Here is a 17718-nt window from a genome sequence, read left to right as displayed (position 1 = left end):
ATGGAAGAGCAAGGAGATGGTGAATGTATAGATTTGTTTATACTTATATGCAATTGAGGAGGCCAAAGACCATAACTTGTAAGCATTCCATTTACATCTGCTTGAACTCCTTTGATCTGGGCCACAACATTTTATCCAGACAAGTCCCTCCATTTGTCTAATTCAATCATTTGGTTTTGTTTGCACAATGTAGTAAAACTGATGTCGTCTCCGGTAAGCCCAAACACCAAAAGTAAATCGAAGCACTCACCCAAGTTCACAATTCAGCTCTGCCCTCCTAGCCTTTGGGGCTGCATTTTAAACACAAATGGAATCAAACTTTTGTCATACAAATGCTGCAGAACAATGAACACCACAGGCATACATATTTTCAACACCTCTAAAAAACGCTCTTCAGAAACGTCTCTCAGAAACCTAAAGAATGACCTTCAAAATAAAAATGAGAATACTGTTACAAAAATCGAAGTTTATTGATTCAGAGGTACATGGTGAGCAGTCCTTTTTATACAATTTTTGAAATGCATCATTTATTTCACAGGAGAAGCAATTCTTAACTGCAGTAGTGGCACTTGATTCAGGCTGGGGTGTTGTAATGATGACTCCATTCAACGCTACATGATATGAAAAGATACAAATGTGACTTACAAAAATAAACCAATTCTCTGTTTAAGGCTTGACTGCAAAGGACTACTAGAGCCACAGGCACGGAAGAAAAGGCCAACTGAGACAGTGGCAGCAACACAGTAAACTTAAAATGTTAATTTTGAGTAAAATGTAAAAAAGCATTAAAAAGATCTCCCTAAAAAAAAAAAAATTGTTAATAGTCGCAACTAAAAAAGGGGAAACATCACTTACAACTCAGCAAATGCAACAAGATGCATTTGCCACGCATATGCATTTACCATGCATGGCTTTACCACGCATGCCTTCACCACGAATATACCTTTACCACCCATGCCTTTACAACGAATTTCGTTGTAAAGGCATGAATGGTAAAGGTGTATGCGTGGGTAAAGGTTTTAAAGTTAAGTACAGGTAAGTATTAAGTGGACTGAGTATATATATATATATATATATATATGGTGTTTAGGGTGGGTAACGGTTATTGGAAAAGGCATTTTTAAGTTTTAGGATGGGTATGGGATTTCGGGGTAGTAGGGGCATTTTTAGGTTTTAGGGTGGGTATGACTTTTTGGGTGGTAAGGGCATTTTTAGGTTGGGTATGGGTTTTAGGGTGGCTATGGGTTTTGGGGTGGTAAGGTCATTTTTAGGTTTTAAGGTGGGCATGACTTTTTGGGTGGTAGGGTCATTTTTAGGTTTTAAGGTGAGCATGGCTTTTTGGGTGGTAGGGTCATTTTTAGGTTTTAAGGTGGGCATGGCTTTTTGGGTGGTAGGGGCATTTTTAGGTTTTAAAGTGGGCATGGCTTTTTGGGTGGTAGGGGCATTTTCAGATTTTAAGGTGGGCATGGCTTTTTTGGTGGTAGGGGCATTTTTAGGTTGGGTATGGGATTTGGGGTGGTAAGGACATTTTTAGTTTTCAGGGTGGGTATGGTTTTGGGGTGGTAAGGTAATTTGTAAGCTTTTGGGTGGAAAGGTGTGTGTGTGTGTATATATAATACTTACCTTTACTTTTTACCATGCATATGCCTTTACGAACTATGCCTTTACTACGAACTTTTCGTGGTAAAGACTTGCCTGGTAAAAGCATATGCGTGGTAAAAACATTTTGTGGTAAGTGCATGCATGGTAATGACCATGCATTGTACTTACCACGTTGTAAAGGTATGCGTGGTAAGTGCATGCGTTGTTCCATCATACATCCCTGATAAAGAGGCCCACGGGTAAGGAAAGAATGACAGTGTATTTATTTACCAAATGATAAGCAAGCCCAGTCTTTGGTATAAAAACATCCACGTCATGACTACTGCACAGATACAGTGGTCAAACATTTCCAGGCACAGAATGTGAGAAGCAGGAAGTCCGAGCCTCAACAGTTTGGCAAAAGTGAGCAGAGAAAAAAATCCTGGTGGCAAATTGTATACAGAGTCTCATATGCAAATCAGGAAATGGTTTCTAGTATGTTTTCTACCCACCTCCTTCGCGTATCTGTACTGGGCTCTCACCATAGCCTTTGGAGGGCAATCCTCTCCCTGTAAGCTCTTGTTCCAAAACAACAGTACAATTCATTACAAGCCTCCTGCACACAAATGCACTCTGAACGGAACCAGAGTGTGTGATTTCGCTCTTTTCCAAGGGACTGGCCCAAGCAGTGGGTAAGAGTGAAGAACGCATATGGGGGTACACGCACACTAAGGCATTGACTTGGCATTCATTGGCATTTAAGGTTTTCAGTTCATGTCACAACGCACATACCCCTAAAAAGGCAATAAATGCTACATGATGAGATCTAAAGCCCTTAATCTATAACTTCCACTACCAGACTAGGTGACCAGCAAACACGGCTGAATACCTGGCCAGTATAAAGGTAGCGCCACTTCTACCATCCCCCAAAAAAACAACAACTGTGGACTCCGCATAATGATTTTTAGGGTCAATAGGATACTTGCAAAATGTAGTAGAAGCCAGATTATTTATGTTAGATATGGCACAGAACACTTCTGAAGAGCAATGCTATAGCTAAACTCACAACTGAAGCGTTAAGAAAAAAAACTTTTTATTCAATGTGGCTTCAGTAAATATATTCAATGACCTGAGATCACTGTCCTCAACCCCACACCTGGAGTTTCCATGCCTTAGTCAAGATGTCAGGGGGAAAGTTTACTGCACAGGCTAAGTTCATGCTTCCACATCTGGATATCGCTTTCACAGGCCTCTTTCAAGACTTACTGAAAACAGAAGGGGTAAGGTGCCGCCAAACAGCATCCAGACACTGTCGTTCACCGCATAAAATTGTAAACATGTCACTGCAGAATTTAAATTACAAGCAGTGAAAATACATATAAACCAAAATGAGTGGGACAATCGCATTGTGCTTGGTCTTAAAAAGCTCCTTCAGTCAGGTTTTAATGCCAACACTGAAATAACCATAAAAAAGGATATCAACGGCTCAAAATCGGTCCTAAAAAAAAGGTTGGTGTTGTTGCCTCATGCATGGGCGTTCTTTTATATAGTACATTGTAGCGGATGGAGAGGGGAAGACAGAGGAATATCCTACTGTGTCACCTTGGAAAATACAGAGTAAGCACATGTCACATAGGGAATATTCCTGCTGCTTGTCAATGGCAAGGACACGTCACATCGGGAATATTCCTGCTGCGTGCCAGTGACCCTATTCCCAGTTAGTAGAATATACAGAAATGCTACTTTGCAAAATTTGTTCACAAATCAACCAAACTGGGAAAGGAACTGTCCTTACCAGTGAAAAGTAGGAGGTGGCTTTTAGAAAACGAGGGTTAGAAATGATGGGTATAGGGAACACTGTAAATTTAAATACCATATTATGCAGCATCAGTGTTTCCCAGGTGGTCTCCACTGTGCTTTCTGAATAAAACTTGCACTGCTGCCTGTTCAACCGCCAACCTTCTTCGCAAGTAGGGTGATTGTGCTACGCTTGGAACCATTAAACTCCCGATATACACAAAAGAACATGCTATATCTAAACACCAGTAGCAGAGCTGGGCCGCTCAGAAGTACTGTCAAAGGAAATATGCTTCTCCAGTAATGAAGTCCAAAAGCTCCTTTAAAGTGCTGCTCAAACACCCTTCCACCCTCCCTCCATGAACCGAAGCTGAGATTCAACGGGCTGTTCCATGCAGAGTGTTCTGCTGAAATTCAGGTGTTAATAAAAGGTGATGCTGGATTTCCCTCCAGGTGGGTTGAGGACTTTGTTATGTGAGCGTGGTCGCGGTCCTAATCTGGGCTCATGGTCGGTAACAGAGGGCCCAGTCTCCTTGGCGTGCTCCTCTTTTCCCAGGTCTTTCTTCTCTTTAATAGCCACCTGCTCCTTGGAATTTTCTGAAGCTGCTCACAAAGAGGAACAAATGGACAACACTGTTTTAACACACAAGGATTAAACATTCACTCAAAATAAACCGTCAAGTGCAGAAGCTCACCTGGCACAGGCTTTTGGGCTTCTTCTCGTCTCCCATACAAGGTTATGTTATCCTGCGACATAAGAACGGAATGAGTAAGCAAAACAAAATGAAATGTTGTTTCTTATGCTAGTGTCTATTTCGAAATTAAAGCAAAGCAGGCAAGTGCATGCTCAAATCAATATTTTTACTGCAATAGGGTTACACGCCCTTGCATTTCCTTTTGATCAAAGTTGCTTGATAAATTCAAGTATCCTCCACACTCACTAGCTGCAACGTCTTTTCGGTAATACAATAATCCACATGAGGAATTCACTGTGTGGCAGGAGTTCAGTAGATTTTGGAGAATGCTATCCACAACTGGTGGTTTATATTATACATATGCTGATCAACTGAAAAGACTATAGAGACTCAAATTATTACTTAACTCCAGATTAACTGATCAGCAACAGCACTAGAGACTTCAAAACAACCCTTCAACAATAAGACTTCATATTCTCTGAGAACTAAGGTCTTTAAATTAATAAAAGAAAGAGCTGACAATACCATTACATCTAGAAATCTGAGGGTAGTTTTCTACTTACGCGTTTGCAAAACCCTCAATCTTTTGTTTGCAAGAGTAGTCCGGATGTTAGGACTTATTGTGATTAAATAAGGTAAGGAACAAGCTTATCATAACCAGGGTTGTGGAATTTCTATAACCTGACTCCCAGGGCACATTGTTTGAGGTCAAGGACAACAGGTTTTCATGTTTAGTTTGTCCTTAGGACAAGTAGGCCCAACCCCCTGTAGCACCAGCTCTTCGCCTGCTAGTTTGCATTACCACATTAGGGTCAAGGGAAGGACATTGTCTGCTGTTAACCCCTTGGGTGCCAAGGACGTAACGGTTACGTCCTCAACTGCACCACCTGGGTGCAGAGGATGTAACCGTTATGTCCTGGACCTGGCCCACGGGGGCCTCCTAACCTCCCTCCCCTGGGCAGGGATGGAAGGGGAATCCCTATTATTTTTTGGCCCATCTGCCCACAAGGAGGGGCAGAAGTCACTCAGGTGCCAGAGATGTTTTTAGTTTTTTGTGTGTGTGGGAGGGCCCCTTGGGCAAGGGTCACCCCCAAAAGGGGGCACACAACTGTTGGCCATTTCTGCCCCATCCTATTTTATTTAGGCCCATATGTCCCCAAGGGGAGCAGAATCCACTAAGGAGCCAGGGATAGTTTTTGTTAATGTTTTTATTGTGTGGGGGCAGCCCCTTGAGCAAGGGTCGCCCCCTCCCAAAGGGGGCACATAATGTTTGGCCATTTTGTGCCCCCCCCCCCCCAACTTGGGGGCAGATCGGCCTAGTTTTTTTTTTAGGCCCATCTGCCCCCAAGGGAGGCAGAAACCACTAGACACTAAAGGAAATTTCAAAATGTTTGGTGGCTGGGTGATTGTCAACTGGCAAATATTTGCATTTGTGATCATAACAGTTTATTTCTCCTTTGTGTTCTACTTCAAAGCTTTTGCTCCCTTTGCTGCGAATCCTTGCGGTTTTCGCAGTGGCTAACCTACAGTTTCCATAGTTGCATGTTTTAGGTAAGAAAAAACTATTTACCTCAAATGAGTATTGTTGCCATGCAAAATGACATTTTTGTAAGTGGTGTACTAAATGCAGGATTGTGTGTGAAATTGTCCTTCAATTTGTGCACAATGATATTTGTGTTGTCATGTTTAATTGTCTTTTCTTTTTAGTGGGATATCATTTGGTGATTGCTGTGTCTGTGTATAGCTATTTTAGTAATTTTTAAGACACATTGTTCTAAGCTAATTAGGCCTGCCGCTGAGCACTTTAACCCTGTTTTATTTTATTCAACACTGCTTTATTTTTCCAGCAACAGAGATATTTGTGGTGCTGTTTTATTTATCTCACTTTCGTCTAGGAAAGCATTACGTTCTCAGTAGGGCATTTATTTCAGTCTGTGCTTTCTCCAAGGCTACAGTCAGAGATAGGGTTGCTGACAAACATGATATGGTGTCTCCGACATTCACAGAAAACACACACTCATACATGGGACCATTTCTTAGAATGTCAACTGTTTTATTATAAAAACACCCCTTTGTTCCAGAAACTTTAGAGGGAGATTCCAGCCAGATGACCACGACTGTATACTGATTGCTATGCTGCAGCTACCTACCTAGACGGCCAGACCCCTGATCCAAATGGGGACGGTGTCTCTCTAGACTACAGGCTTCTTCCTCCAGGTATGAGGGATGGTGTACCCCCAAGGAGAAAACCCGAAGGCAGATTAGGGCTTATTATTCTGTGCTCAGACATAGTTTAGGTAGGAGAAATATATGCATCTCTCCTAGTGACAGTATGGAATGATTATTCTTGTTTTACTCTGTTAGTCACCTGTTTGCTTTTATTGTGTTTTATCATCCTAGTTATTGCAATACATGCATCTTTATCTAAGATGTAGTTACTTCAATCAGTTCTTATTGAACTATATTCTGCCTCTGTCTTCTTTGCCTGCATGAGACTTTTAGTAACTGAGAGAAACGGATGGGATCCTCTCGGCTACGACTCCCCTGAGGAGTCATCTTGTCATGCGCCCGGTTGCCACAATCCTCTCGGCTCGAGATGAGGTGCTGCTAGTTAGCTGGAGAACCCGGATTAGGCCAACAGGCGTCATGTGGTTTGGAATTCTACTTAGTAGCCACAATCCATGTGATCCTGTCTCCCAAATCCAGTAGCCTCATTACCATAATGAGATCCTCCTAAATATCTTTGTCTCATTTAAGGCTAAAGACACCAAGGGCCATATGTACGAACACATTTTCCCATTGACACAGAATGGGAAAAACCCTTTGCTACATCTGGCCTCTAGATACTATATACGCAGACGTCTGTGGTATTGACGATTTCCTCCTTGGCTAGATAGGTAAGACCTATTTTGAGCTGTAGGTTGTTCAAGCTTGAACCTTAAAAGGACCAATCCCCACTTGGTGTCCTTATCTCTGAACAAACAACTACCATTAAAATGGCAAACCCACAACGTGTAGCAATTGCAGTAAATATGCGACCACCCCTTAATACACATTTATTGGCGAATGGCCTAACAGCCCAGGGGGTCCAGATAAGTTTGTTGTTGAGGCTCATTCAGCCTATAGAACAGAAATATTCTATTCTTGGGTCACCTTTCCAGCAGTAGATGGGAACACAAATACATTTCATCACTAGAAACCTGCAAACATACCTGCACAGGACAGAGCTTATGCATATTTAGAAATACCTTTATCTTATCAAGACCATAACAACTGGCTTGATGGCGCCCTACCACATACAATATTACATATTAGGTTAGCTCCTCTGAGCAATGACGGCCCAACCTGGCCTTTATTGGGCACATATACATCACACCCTGAAGCAGCAACCTTAGCTGTAGCAGAGGTTCCCCGCCTATATATAGAGCTCACGATACTATACAGAGTATTAGTACAGTTTATCATGCAAACATTAAATACCAACCCAGCACGTGCTGCCCCAGTGCAACAACATGCAGTTACGCCAGGCATTAATCTGCGACTGTATATTCGATCATGGGTAAGGTACCAACCAAGCGGGAGGAAATTCCATTTTGGTTAGCTCAAAAAATAAATGCACTGGAAGCAGTTTTTCCTCTTACATGACCTCAGGATAAAACATGGAATTCTCACTGTGTGCTTGCCATTTGGGATGGTTCCACAATTGATAACTGCAATACATGGGGCACAGTGTTTGCCACGTTCAATACTACCGTACACGGTACACCATCACTTGCCAATCTTCCGTAGGTGTTAAAACAAATTAAAGATAAATAACGGGTACCCCGGACCTGGATTTAGGGATGCAATTAATGGGAAGTTTTGCCACAGTATCTTCAATTAAATTAAGTAATCTCAAAGGGGAAGCAGTTGCACTCGCAGTGTGCATGTGGCTCCATGACGTTCCTCCAGAGGATCAAGAACGGGAGCTACCAAAGATTATTGCAGAGACCTATTCAAGTATTGGTCGAGATAGTCTGGGGGCCAGACCGATTAAACCACAAGTTCAAGGCAGATCTAATAAGATACTTACAAGCAAGCACCTGAAGGTTCTAAAAAATGCTGGGATAAAAAACAACACCTAAAAAAGAAAGGGGAGAATCTCCGCATGCAGAGACCCCACAAAATAGATATAACCTTAGAAATAGGGATAATATAAAAACACCTGATAGATATCAATATACTGAAACACGACAACCTTGTTCCTTTCAGGACTCTCCGGAAAAACGCAGTGAGAGGTGGGTGGTCAGAGCAGTGAACAGAGTACGTGAAAACAAAAAAAGGACTCAACGCTTGTCTGAAGTTTCAGTTAAAAAAAGAAGAGAAACTTCCAACAAAAACCTCCAATTTAAAAAGAAAAAAGTGGCAGCAGTTACAATTCGACATGCCACTCAAGAAGAGGGCTTTACTGAACAAGAAGTAGGCACTGGCACTGCTCGACAGTGTAGCAGGTTACAATCATTTGCCAGGATCTTCAAGAGCATCTGGAAGTGAAAGCAACTGATGACTTCTTAAAAGCTGAGACTGCGGGCATGAGTGTCTCCACACCCGATAGGGTGTATAGACTAACTATTCAGTTAAACATGGAACGCATAATTGATGCTATCTTTTGGGACCGCGTCATGTCTATTTGTGATATTTTGCTGGCTGAAAAAGATTGGCCACCAGAATTCATCCACAATCTCCCTTATGGTGAGGATGTGATTGAAAAATCCTTCTCGCCCGTTGTTCTCAGAAAGCTTGTTGAAATGAATGCCATTGATTGGGCATTGGCACAGGCACCTGCGTTCTATCGCAACCACGTAGGATGCGACAAAGATTCCCCCTACCACGTAATACCAATAAAATCCCAACCCCAATCGCAGCCACAAAACCCTACAAAATATGATGCTAAAGCACCCATGATGGAAATCCTCAATCAATTGGAGTACCAGGGTGTCACTGAACCCTCAGACTCATCTATGAATAATCCATTATTGCCAGTCGCTAAACCCAACCATTCATATGGAATAGTCTTCGACTCCAGACATTTAAATAGTCACACAAAAACATTTGCTATACAAAATGCACACAGCAGAGCACTTATGAACAACATAGTGCGCAGAAAATACAAGACGACCCTGGATCTTTCAAATGGGTTTTTCTGACAAAACATAGCACCTGAAAGTAGGGACCTAACAAGTTATAGCACCCTTGGCTCTCAGAAACATTCTGCTGACTCCCACAGGGGTACAACAGCAGCCCAGGATTTCTCTCAGCTCGTGTAACATCTATTTTACACAACATTGACCCTGAGGCATTGTGATATGTGAATGCTCCCACTGAGAAAATCCTCACTGCTGTTCAGATGGCGATCCTTAAAGAGAGACCTCTTGTCCAGGGGAAGCACATTATAGTATCCCCGATTCCAGCCCCTGAGGCTGTTACCAAAGCAAGCGTTCCAAACACTAAAACATTACATCCACGTTGGTTTCAATGGGCAACGTCGCTGATAGCCACTGATGTCGATTATGTTTTTGACTCCAAATTAAAGACCCAAGAATTCTTACAGTATGAACTTGAGTATCCAGTTCCAGCAAATACATTGCCTATCGAACAATATCATAAAATGTTGTACACTGATGGAACAGCCCAACCAGCCATAGGAACAAAATATCAATACTCTGCTGCTTGCTCAGTCGCAAGTGGATACATGAAGGAAGGCAAGTTCCAGCCACAAAATATTTACACACAGACTTGCACTGCACAACTTGCAGAGCTCAAGGCTCTGGTGATGGCACTGGAACATACAAATCATGCGCAGATGACATTGTCTGTGTGATTCGTATTATTGTGTCCATTCATTCAATGAATATCAGCGTTATTGGCGCCAAAATGGGTTCAGATTCAAAAGGCAACACCATTAAACACAGGCTTCTGTGGGGGAAGGCAGCAGATCTGAAGGAAACACTACCCACCGTCCATGTTGTGCATACACTAGGACATCAGCGTGTTCAAATACACGTTGAAGGCAATACTCTGGCTGATGAAACAGCTAAATCAGCAGTAGCTATGGCTTCTGTTGCTGCAGTAACTCGTTCTAAGCTAAAAGTGGATGATGAAACACTGGCAACCGTGGCAGCTTCGGTTGACGGCACTCCTTTTCCTAAAGCTTATCCTGCTAAATATTCGTACCGGATAGCAGGCTTGTTTGATGCACAAGTGTGTGAGTTCGAATAATTCCCAATCAAGAACTAAGACCTGCGTTCCACCGCCGATACCTCTCCTAATTTCCAACAAACTATTACAAAGTGTGTACTTGGACCATTGTGGTCCCCTGACACCAGACAATGCATACAAATACATCCTAGTCGCTGTCGACGTGTGCTCCAGATTTCTGTGGGTTTGGCCACAACGCTCGGCTGACGCTCAAACTTTTATTAAAGATTTGCGAGTCTTTATTGGTACATATGCTGTTGCGGCTTTCCATTCGACCTGGGGCCCTGCTTTTGCCTCAAGGGCTCACAGGGACCCCATGGCTTCGTCTCCATTTCATCCAAGGGAAATCGTGTCGTGGAGCGACAAAACCAAGATTTAAAGCAATCTTTAACAACTAGAGTATGAGGCACAGGTCGTAGTTGGCTCACAAACCTATATGGAGTCCAGAGAGCACTTAATCTGCCCAGAAGGTCCCTGGGGGGGGCGTACATCATACGAATGCCATTTTGGAACTCAAATGCATGTTTCAGATCTTGATGGTCCTGGCATGTAGGCGGCGGATACACCCTTTGACATAAATGAACATGTCACTGTCTTCTTGCAGGACATACAACCGTTCTGTGATGACAATGTATCTGCCAATGCTGCCTCCTCTGGAATCAGGAATGTACCAGTAACATCTACTGGCTGGATTCCAAAACTTGGGGATCTAGTGCCTGAAAAGATTGCTAAGAAAAAAGGAATTTGGTCCTTCCACCGGTTCCAGTCCTGGGAATACATGGTACCAGAGCTGTGGTACTACCACGGCTGCCTGGCTCTAAAGAAAATAGCTTTGTCTCCATTGACAATGTCAAGCTACACCATGTGGCTGATCCTGCACAGCAGAACTGGAGGACTCCTGAGTAGTGCCCAAATCCCTCCTACAACAGATCAGGATGTTCCCCTGCAAGTCTTCAACAGCAACGTTGATACCTCTCCGAGCTTGGAGAGGGTGGAAAATGAGCTTCCAATGGTTCCACTGAAAACTACTTCTACATTGATTTCTGCTAATACAGAGCAATGTTCTACAAATTCTACACAAATGGATGTAGTAATCTACTATAAACCAGCGAGGGAATCTTTAGCAGCTTCTCCTCTTCAAAATACACCTCCAGCATTTGTTTGTACAGATGATGGTTATTTCGTCGATGCTGACTACTTTTCTTCAGACCTATCTGCCTCTACTGCAACAGAACTGTCGAGAGCACGTAAGCTAATACATTGGCTTAAAATTAACTATTCTATTCGTCCATGGATTTATCTATGGCTCCTATTGACAGTACTTTCTTTTCTCCTTTGGGTTGGGTTTGTCATTGTTTTCTTTCTTCTGATGCATGGTCATTTTCTTCCTGAATGCTCTACAGTTGAACTGGTGGATGAGGTCTTAAAACCACATTTTTCCCTCGCACAAAATTCACAGAGACTTGTCCTTAGTGAACATTACAGCAATACCGATTCCCGATGGGATTGTTTGGGATAAAGTATTATTATTTGATATATATGGGCCTACTGAGGTCATTCAAAAACCATGTGTATTCAAACTTTCAATGACTGATGTAATCACACCCGGAGTGGTTTCTGATGATTGGGATGTGAAAACTGTTGATGCTATGATGTCTGATCTATTATCCAGTATTAGAAAATGAAGATGTGTACCAGTTTAAAGGAAATTATGGAGATATGTTCTGGTATAATTACTATGGACATTATTTCATTCACAAAGCAAGAACCCCGAAGACTATTTTTAAATATACACAATGGGAACACAGCCGGACTCCACCAGTAGGCAGATCTAAAACGTATACTGAGAAATGTGCATATTTTTCTGGGCACATTGTTAAGAATGCTGAGTCATATTATTTTAAGTTGCCAGAAATAGAAAGTCAACATGTTTTATTGACAGATATAAAACTGATCTACGCTGATTCATTTGTTTCCCGATTGGCTATAGAAGGCTATGAGTACTGGCTGAAGTCAATTGACTTAAAAAGTGTTTGGGGAACAAAACATTGGCAAATAAGAGGAAGAGAAGCTTTGTTTAGAGCATGTATGATTCCTGTTCAAATGATATTTTTTAATGGAATAGTACAACGAACAAGCATTCCCACCCCTGCTAAATTTTATAAATGGCAGAAGTATATAAATGCATCCAAATATCAGCTCAATTAATGGGTCCAGAATGGTACATCTAAAGCATCATTTTCGTGTCCTGGCGAGTGGTTATTGTGGCCTGTAGACACCAGTGGGTGCCATACGTGTTTTGTTAACTCTTCTGGGGTTTCAGAATGAATAGGCCAGACCCTCGCTATGTGTCCTAGTGTTGGGAAACTATGCCAGCAATGGATGAAGGTCTCCTCGCTAGATGCTGTCAAAGAACATCTAAGTCTCCTGTCCAATAACACAGGTTTACAGGATTTCCTATTAGGCCTGAGAAGACAATGCAGAAAACGCTTCTTATGCTGCATATAATGAAATATACACAAGAAGCGGCTGCCTGGTTAAGGCAAATAGATCAGGAAAACTTCAAAAAAAGCATTAGCCATTGTAGATAATGGGATTAACACCCTGTCTGACCAGATATACACCTTAAATAACATTGTATTATCTGAAATAGATATAGTAAAGAGTGATGTACCATTTTTGCAATATGGACAAAGTCAGGTAAGATCCATTATGCAGTTAGGTTGGACACTACAAACATTGAATGCAGGTCGAGTTCCCTGGCAACACGTGAGCGAAATGGAGATTTTTTTCACATTTAATTAAATGCGACAACAACAAATAATGGCTAAGAAAGAAGCAACATATGTCATGTTGAATATTAAAAAGTTAGAAAAGTTTCCTTTTACTGTAGCTGAAATGCCATCTGCTGAATGGTTAATACATGGGGTTATAAATCTGCCCATTTCAACACTTCAATTTACATCGTGTTTGAAACACATTCCAGTGGGCAGATATGAAAGGGTGGGAGATAGTTACATACACGAAGTGTAGGAGCTTCCTTAATTGTACAAATGTTTGAATGGCATGAAAGAGGTCTTTCTCAGCGGTAGTGAATGCAAGACTTCTGTGAGCCATTCGATGGTTTGCAAACAGCTGTCCTTGCACGGGGCGTGTAATGCCTCCGCAGTACATATAGCTTGTTATCTGAAGGGAGTCCCAGTCCCTCTGATTAGACCTGCGTTCCAGGTGCTCTCCAATGGCAGCTATGTGCTCCTTAACAGTGAGAGCTGTTGTGGGATGCGAGCCAGAATAGTTTACGTTATTTCAGTTTCCCAAATTGTTACGTGCTGCTGGGTCCTTTTTCCCCCCGCACAGTTTCAAGGAGTAGCAGACATTTGGCCTCATATTGCTACTTCTGATGTGAATTTTGACAAGTAGAGAAGACTAAAGGCTTTATTCCTTCAAAAACATGTGGCACTTACATCTGCACGCGAGACCTAAGCGCTTCAGGTTGCGAGGTCATCAGCAGAGATTCAGTCCCTTTTAACTACAAACTTTCTGAGACACTTTGGTGAACTCGTGGGACGAATATTTAATGCGTCTAGCGCTACCTTAAGATGACTCCAAGCTTCCACCAGACAGAAGTACGTTCTCTCTCCAGAAAGAACCATAACCCTCTGCTCTACCTTATAATGAGTCCAAACGTCCATTAGACCACAGTATGTTCTCTCTCCAAAAAGAACATTAATCGCCAGAGTTATTTTGACATTTTTACATGATATGCATTTTGATCTGCTTAGTACACATCCTTTGTAGCACACATATTAATTCCGAAACTTGCAGTTTTATTTTTATAATGTAATACAAGCTGGAAACCAGCCCTTGGATTAGTATTCGTAGAGTTGTCCAGCTCCCTACTTCGATGAATGATTCGCTCATTCAGTTTGTTTCAACTTTGCATTCTGGGACTTGTGGTTTTATTCTTATAACGTGACACAAACTGTGAATACAAAGCAGAAAACTGACTAGATATGTGTGAGTCTGTGAAACTTGAGTTGTGTGTGCATATATTTATAAAACTAACCTTGAGGAGAGCTTGCAGTTGGTTATGCTGTATAATGGTCAAAATGTTATAACTAATATTTTAATTCAAGGCTGACTTAGGATCATTAATATCATGCAAGGTGTCTCTCCTCAAGCGTTTGAAAAATCATGGGCATTTTGTTCGACTCCCCAGACTGCAGTAAAGGGACAGTGATCCAGTACACACACATTGTTTGAGTACAATTATGTATTCATTGCCTCACAGCAATGTTGCCTGTACCAACTGCCAAATAAATATGTTTTGCACATGGGGGTGGTTTGTGTTTTAAGGGTCTTATTTAAAAACTATTCCAGTAGGCCTACTAGCCTTTTAGTTATATGCAGGGCCACTTGAATTATGTGGCAGAAAGGACCAAAATATGCGGCAGGGTTGGCCAATTAATAGCTCCAACTCAAGTAAGTGCAAGACCTATTGCATTGCAAATGCTTGCTTTTTTGTGTGTGTTTACAAATCAACAGATATAACTTCATAAGAAATGCCGCCTAGGAAGGGGGGATACATAGGGGGCTTTTCTTTTTAAAGGGCAATCACTATCATTAGTGCACAAAGTACTGAGGCAAAGGGTGAAAGTGACCACTGTACCCCAATTATGGCTGTCTTACTACAAAAAAGCAGAGTGTGGACCCATTGTCCTAGCTAGACTTAGATAGCAGGTCACCCTGGCTGCCTTTTTAAATTTAAACTCAAAGGAGCAGAACTTATTGTTGGTGCTTCAGGTACAGTGGCACTGCAACTCCGTGGTATGAGGAGCCAACTAAACCCCAATCATGACTGTTTTACTATTCTTTGCTTGCATTAAGGGTCCAGTGCACACTTGCTATTACAGTGTTGCTTTCGGCCTCCAAAATGTGGCTCAAGGGAGGGAACTATTGAAGCAGAAGAGACACCTTAGTTTAGCCTCCAGAGATGGCAGGGAGGGGGGATCTGGCAAGATGGGTTCCCTGTTCTTAAACGGCAGAGGCACAGCCCACTTTGCAAGGCAGTAGCTATTATTAGCCAAGCAAGTGCAGCGGCACCAGAGCCCAGGTGACAGAGGGACAAGCTGCATCACAAATAGGATTGTCTCACTATAAAAAAGGAGCATGGGGGCTTATTTTCATATCTAGCATTAGGGATGAGCTCACTCTTGCAGAAAAAAAGGGAGAACACATCTGGTCGGGTCAGTGATGATCAGACAAGGTGGGAAAAGGGTGTAAGAGGTGAAAGTGAAAGTTTGCTACTCAGGTCCTCAGTTATCATTGGTGCAGCAGGTGCAAGGGGCTCACAATACCCCCATCATGGGAAGCAGTATTTTTGGGTCAATTACTGGTTTTGCTTGATATGTTTGCCATTTTAGAAGTCTCACATTTAATATAAACTATGAGCTACAGAAAAAGTATCCCTGAAATTATCTCATAAGTCCTGCCCCCTGCATACTGCACTGTTTCACCCACTCCTCCAAATCTTGCAATAAAGTTATGGAGGGGGCCAGACTTCAAAACATCTTGCTTCAGGAGCTGAGAGCAAACAGGTTTAAAGACTTTTCACCTAACTGACAAAAAAAGGATCTGATGAAACCTGATGCATACCACACCCCAACCACGCCCACCTCACACCCATCACTTTTATTCGTTCCTGGGCCTGCCTTTCAAAAATCCCTTGATGTTGTGGGTAAATGCTTTACGTTTGTCCCACCTTGTGGCTGGTTTGTTACCACCTTGTGGACCGACCCAGTTTTATGGATAATTACACGATTGTCAATATGTTCTACTACAGGGAAACTCCTTTTTCCCTTTGTCTCTCTCCTTTGTGCTCATGCTCATGGTGGCCATGGCACTTAGAAGTTTCAGGAAGCGCAAACTCAATCACTGGTACTGGAGCGCTTTGCATGACTACCAGGTACGTCACATTGTTTTTGGATCTCCTTCGCGCTCAGTGGTGGCCACAACGTTTTCAAGTTTCATAGAGCATGAACTTGTTTCTTCAGGACTTTGTCATCCGTTTGTTTGAAAATTGTTACATGCAGTGTGGTGAGGGGACCGTCTAATGTAAACTCTTAGGAAGAGTGTATTTCATCTTTATCGTTGTTTGCGCAGCGTGTGCCAGTATATTCCGTCATGCTATACTGTACAAGGAGACGCACACACAGTACGTGTACTTTGCAATGCCAGAAACGATTCCCCCGCTAGTTGTCGGAGGCTGGCCTGGTGTGTGGTGGGTACCTTTGGTACTTACATCTTATACCAGGACCAAGTATCCCTTATTAGTGTAGTGTAGTCAGTATCTAGAAGCCAGGCTCTCTAGAGATAGCTGTGAATGAGCAGTCAAGGCTTATCTAGGAAACAAGCAAAGCTCATGCAATACCACTGTAGTCGCACTTAGTACTTACACACATGAAACAAAACACTCAGTGTTACAAAAATAAAGGTACTTTATTTGGTGACACAAATACCAAAAATACCATACAGACTATACTCTCTTAGGAGGTAAGTAATATACCAAATGATATATACACACTAGTTTGCAGAAATAGGCATAAAAACAGTTATAAAACACTGCAATTAGTGAAAATCACAATAGTTAGAAATGGGCCTAGGGGAGCACAAACCATATACTAAAAGTGGAATGCGAAAGTCAGTACCCCACCTAGGCAAGTGTACTGTGTAGACGGGAGCTGGGAGTACTAAGAAAGCCCAAAGGTAAGTACCAGCGATCAGGAAAACAGGAGTAAATCACATTAAATTTCCCAGAACACACACAGAGAAGTAAAGAAGAATACAGCAAAACCCTGAATGGACTGCAAGACACTAACAGTGGATTCCTGGACAAGACCACCTGTGGAAGAAGGGGACCATGTCCAAGAAACACAGCAGAGTCCAGGAAGGGCAAGAGGCCCTACCCACCAGGCTGAAGGTTCAAGAAGTGAACTACAGGTGAAGAAGAAGAGTCAGCACTGCACCCAAGAAGATGAAATCGGGTTTGCGTCTTCGGGTTCCGCCAACAAGCCTTGGCACAGGCAAAACTTGCAAAAGTGGAGCTGTCAGGGACCAGGAAGAACCAGGTGGTCTCTATCCAGGAGGGGGAGTCAGAGGGTGCCCTCAGCAACACAGAGAGCCCACAGAAGCGCAGGCAGTGCCCACAGGAGTCCCACGGGACGGGGACTGGAGAGTCGTAGAAGAGGCCCACGCAGCCCTATGAGAAAGGCTCAAATGCCGCCGGAGAACCACTCAGTGAGCTGTGCATCACAGGAAGGACTGCAGCTTCAGGATGCCTGAAGATCTTGAGGAAAGGATGCCAACAAACCTTGGCAGCTGCAAAGGCCGCAGTGGACGGGGGTACTGT

At 42.6% G+C, this 17718-nt stretch overlaps 1 protein-coding gene across 1 annotated transcript in view; it reads right to left on the bottom strand.

Moving 5' to 3' along the window:
• Positions 1-446: 446 nt before the first annotated feature.
• Positions 447-17718, bottom strand: part of JPT2 (Jupiter microtubule associated homolog 2) — a 198927-nt gene continuing 181655 nt past the window's right edge. The window contains exons 4-5 of the mRNA XM_069210636.1: positions 4074-4125; positions 447-3981 (exon numbers count right to left, since the gene is read on the bottom strand). Coding sequence (XP_069066737.1) covers positions 3800-3981; positions 4074-4125 — 234 coding nt within the window. The 3' untranslated portion in view covers positions 447-3799. The remainder of the gene's footprint in view (positions 3982-4073; positions 4126-17718) is intronic.

This window comes from Pleurodeles waltl, chromosome 10, assembly GCF_031143425.1.
Source record: "Pleurodeles waltl isolate 20211129_DDA chromosome 10, aPleWal1.hap1.20221129, whole genome shotgun sequence".
NCBI lineage: Eukaryota > Metazoa > Chordata > Amphibia > Caudata > Salamandridae > Pleurodeles > Pleurodeles waltl.
This window is presented reverse-complemented; position numbering and strand designations above follow the sequence as displayed.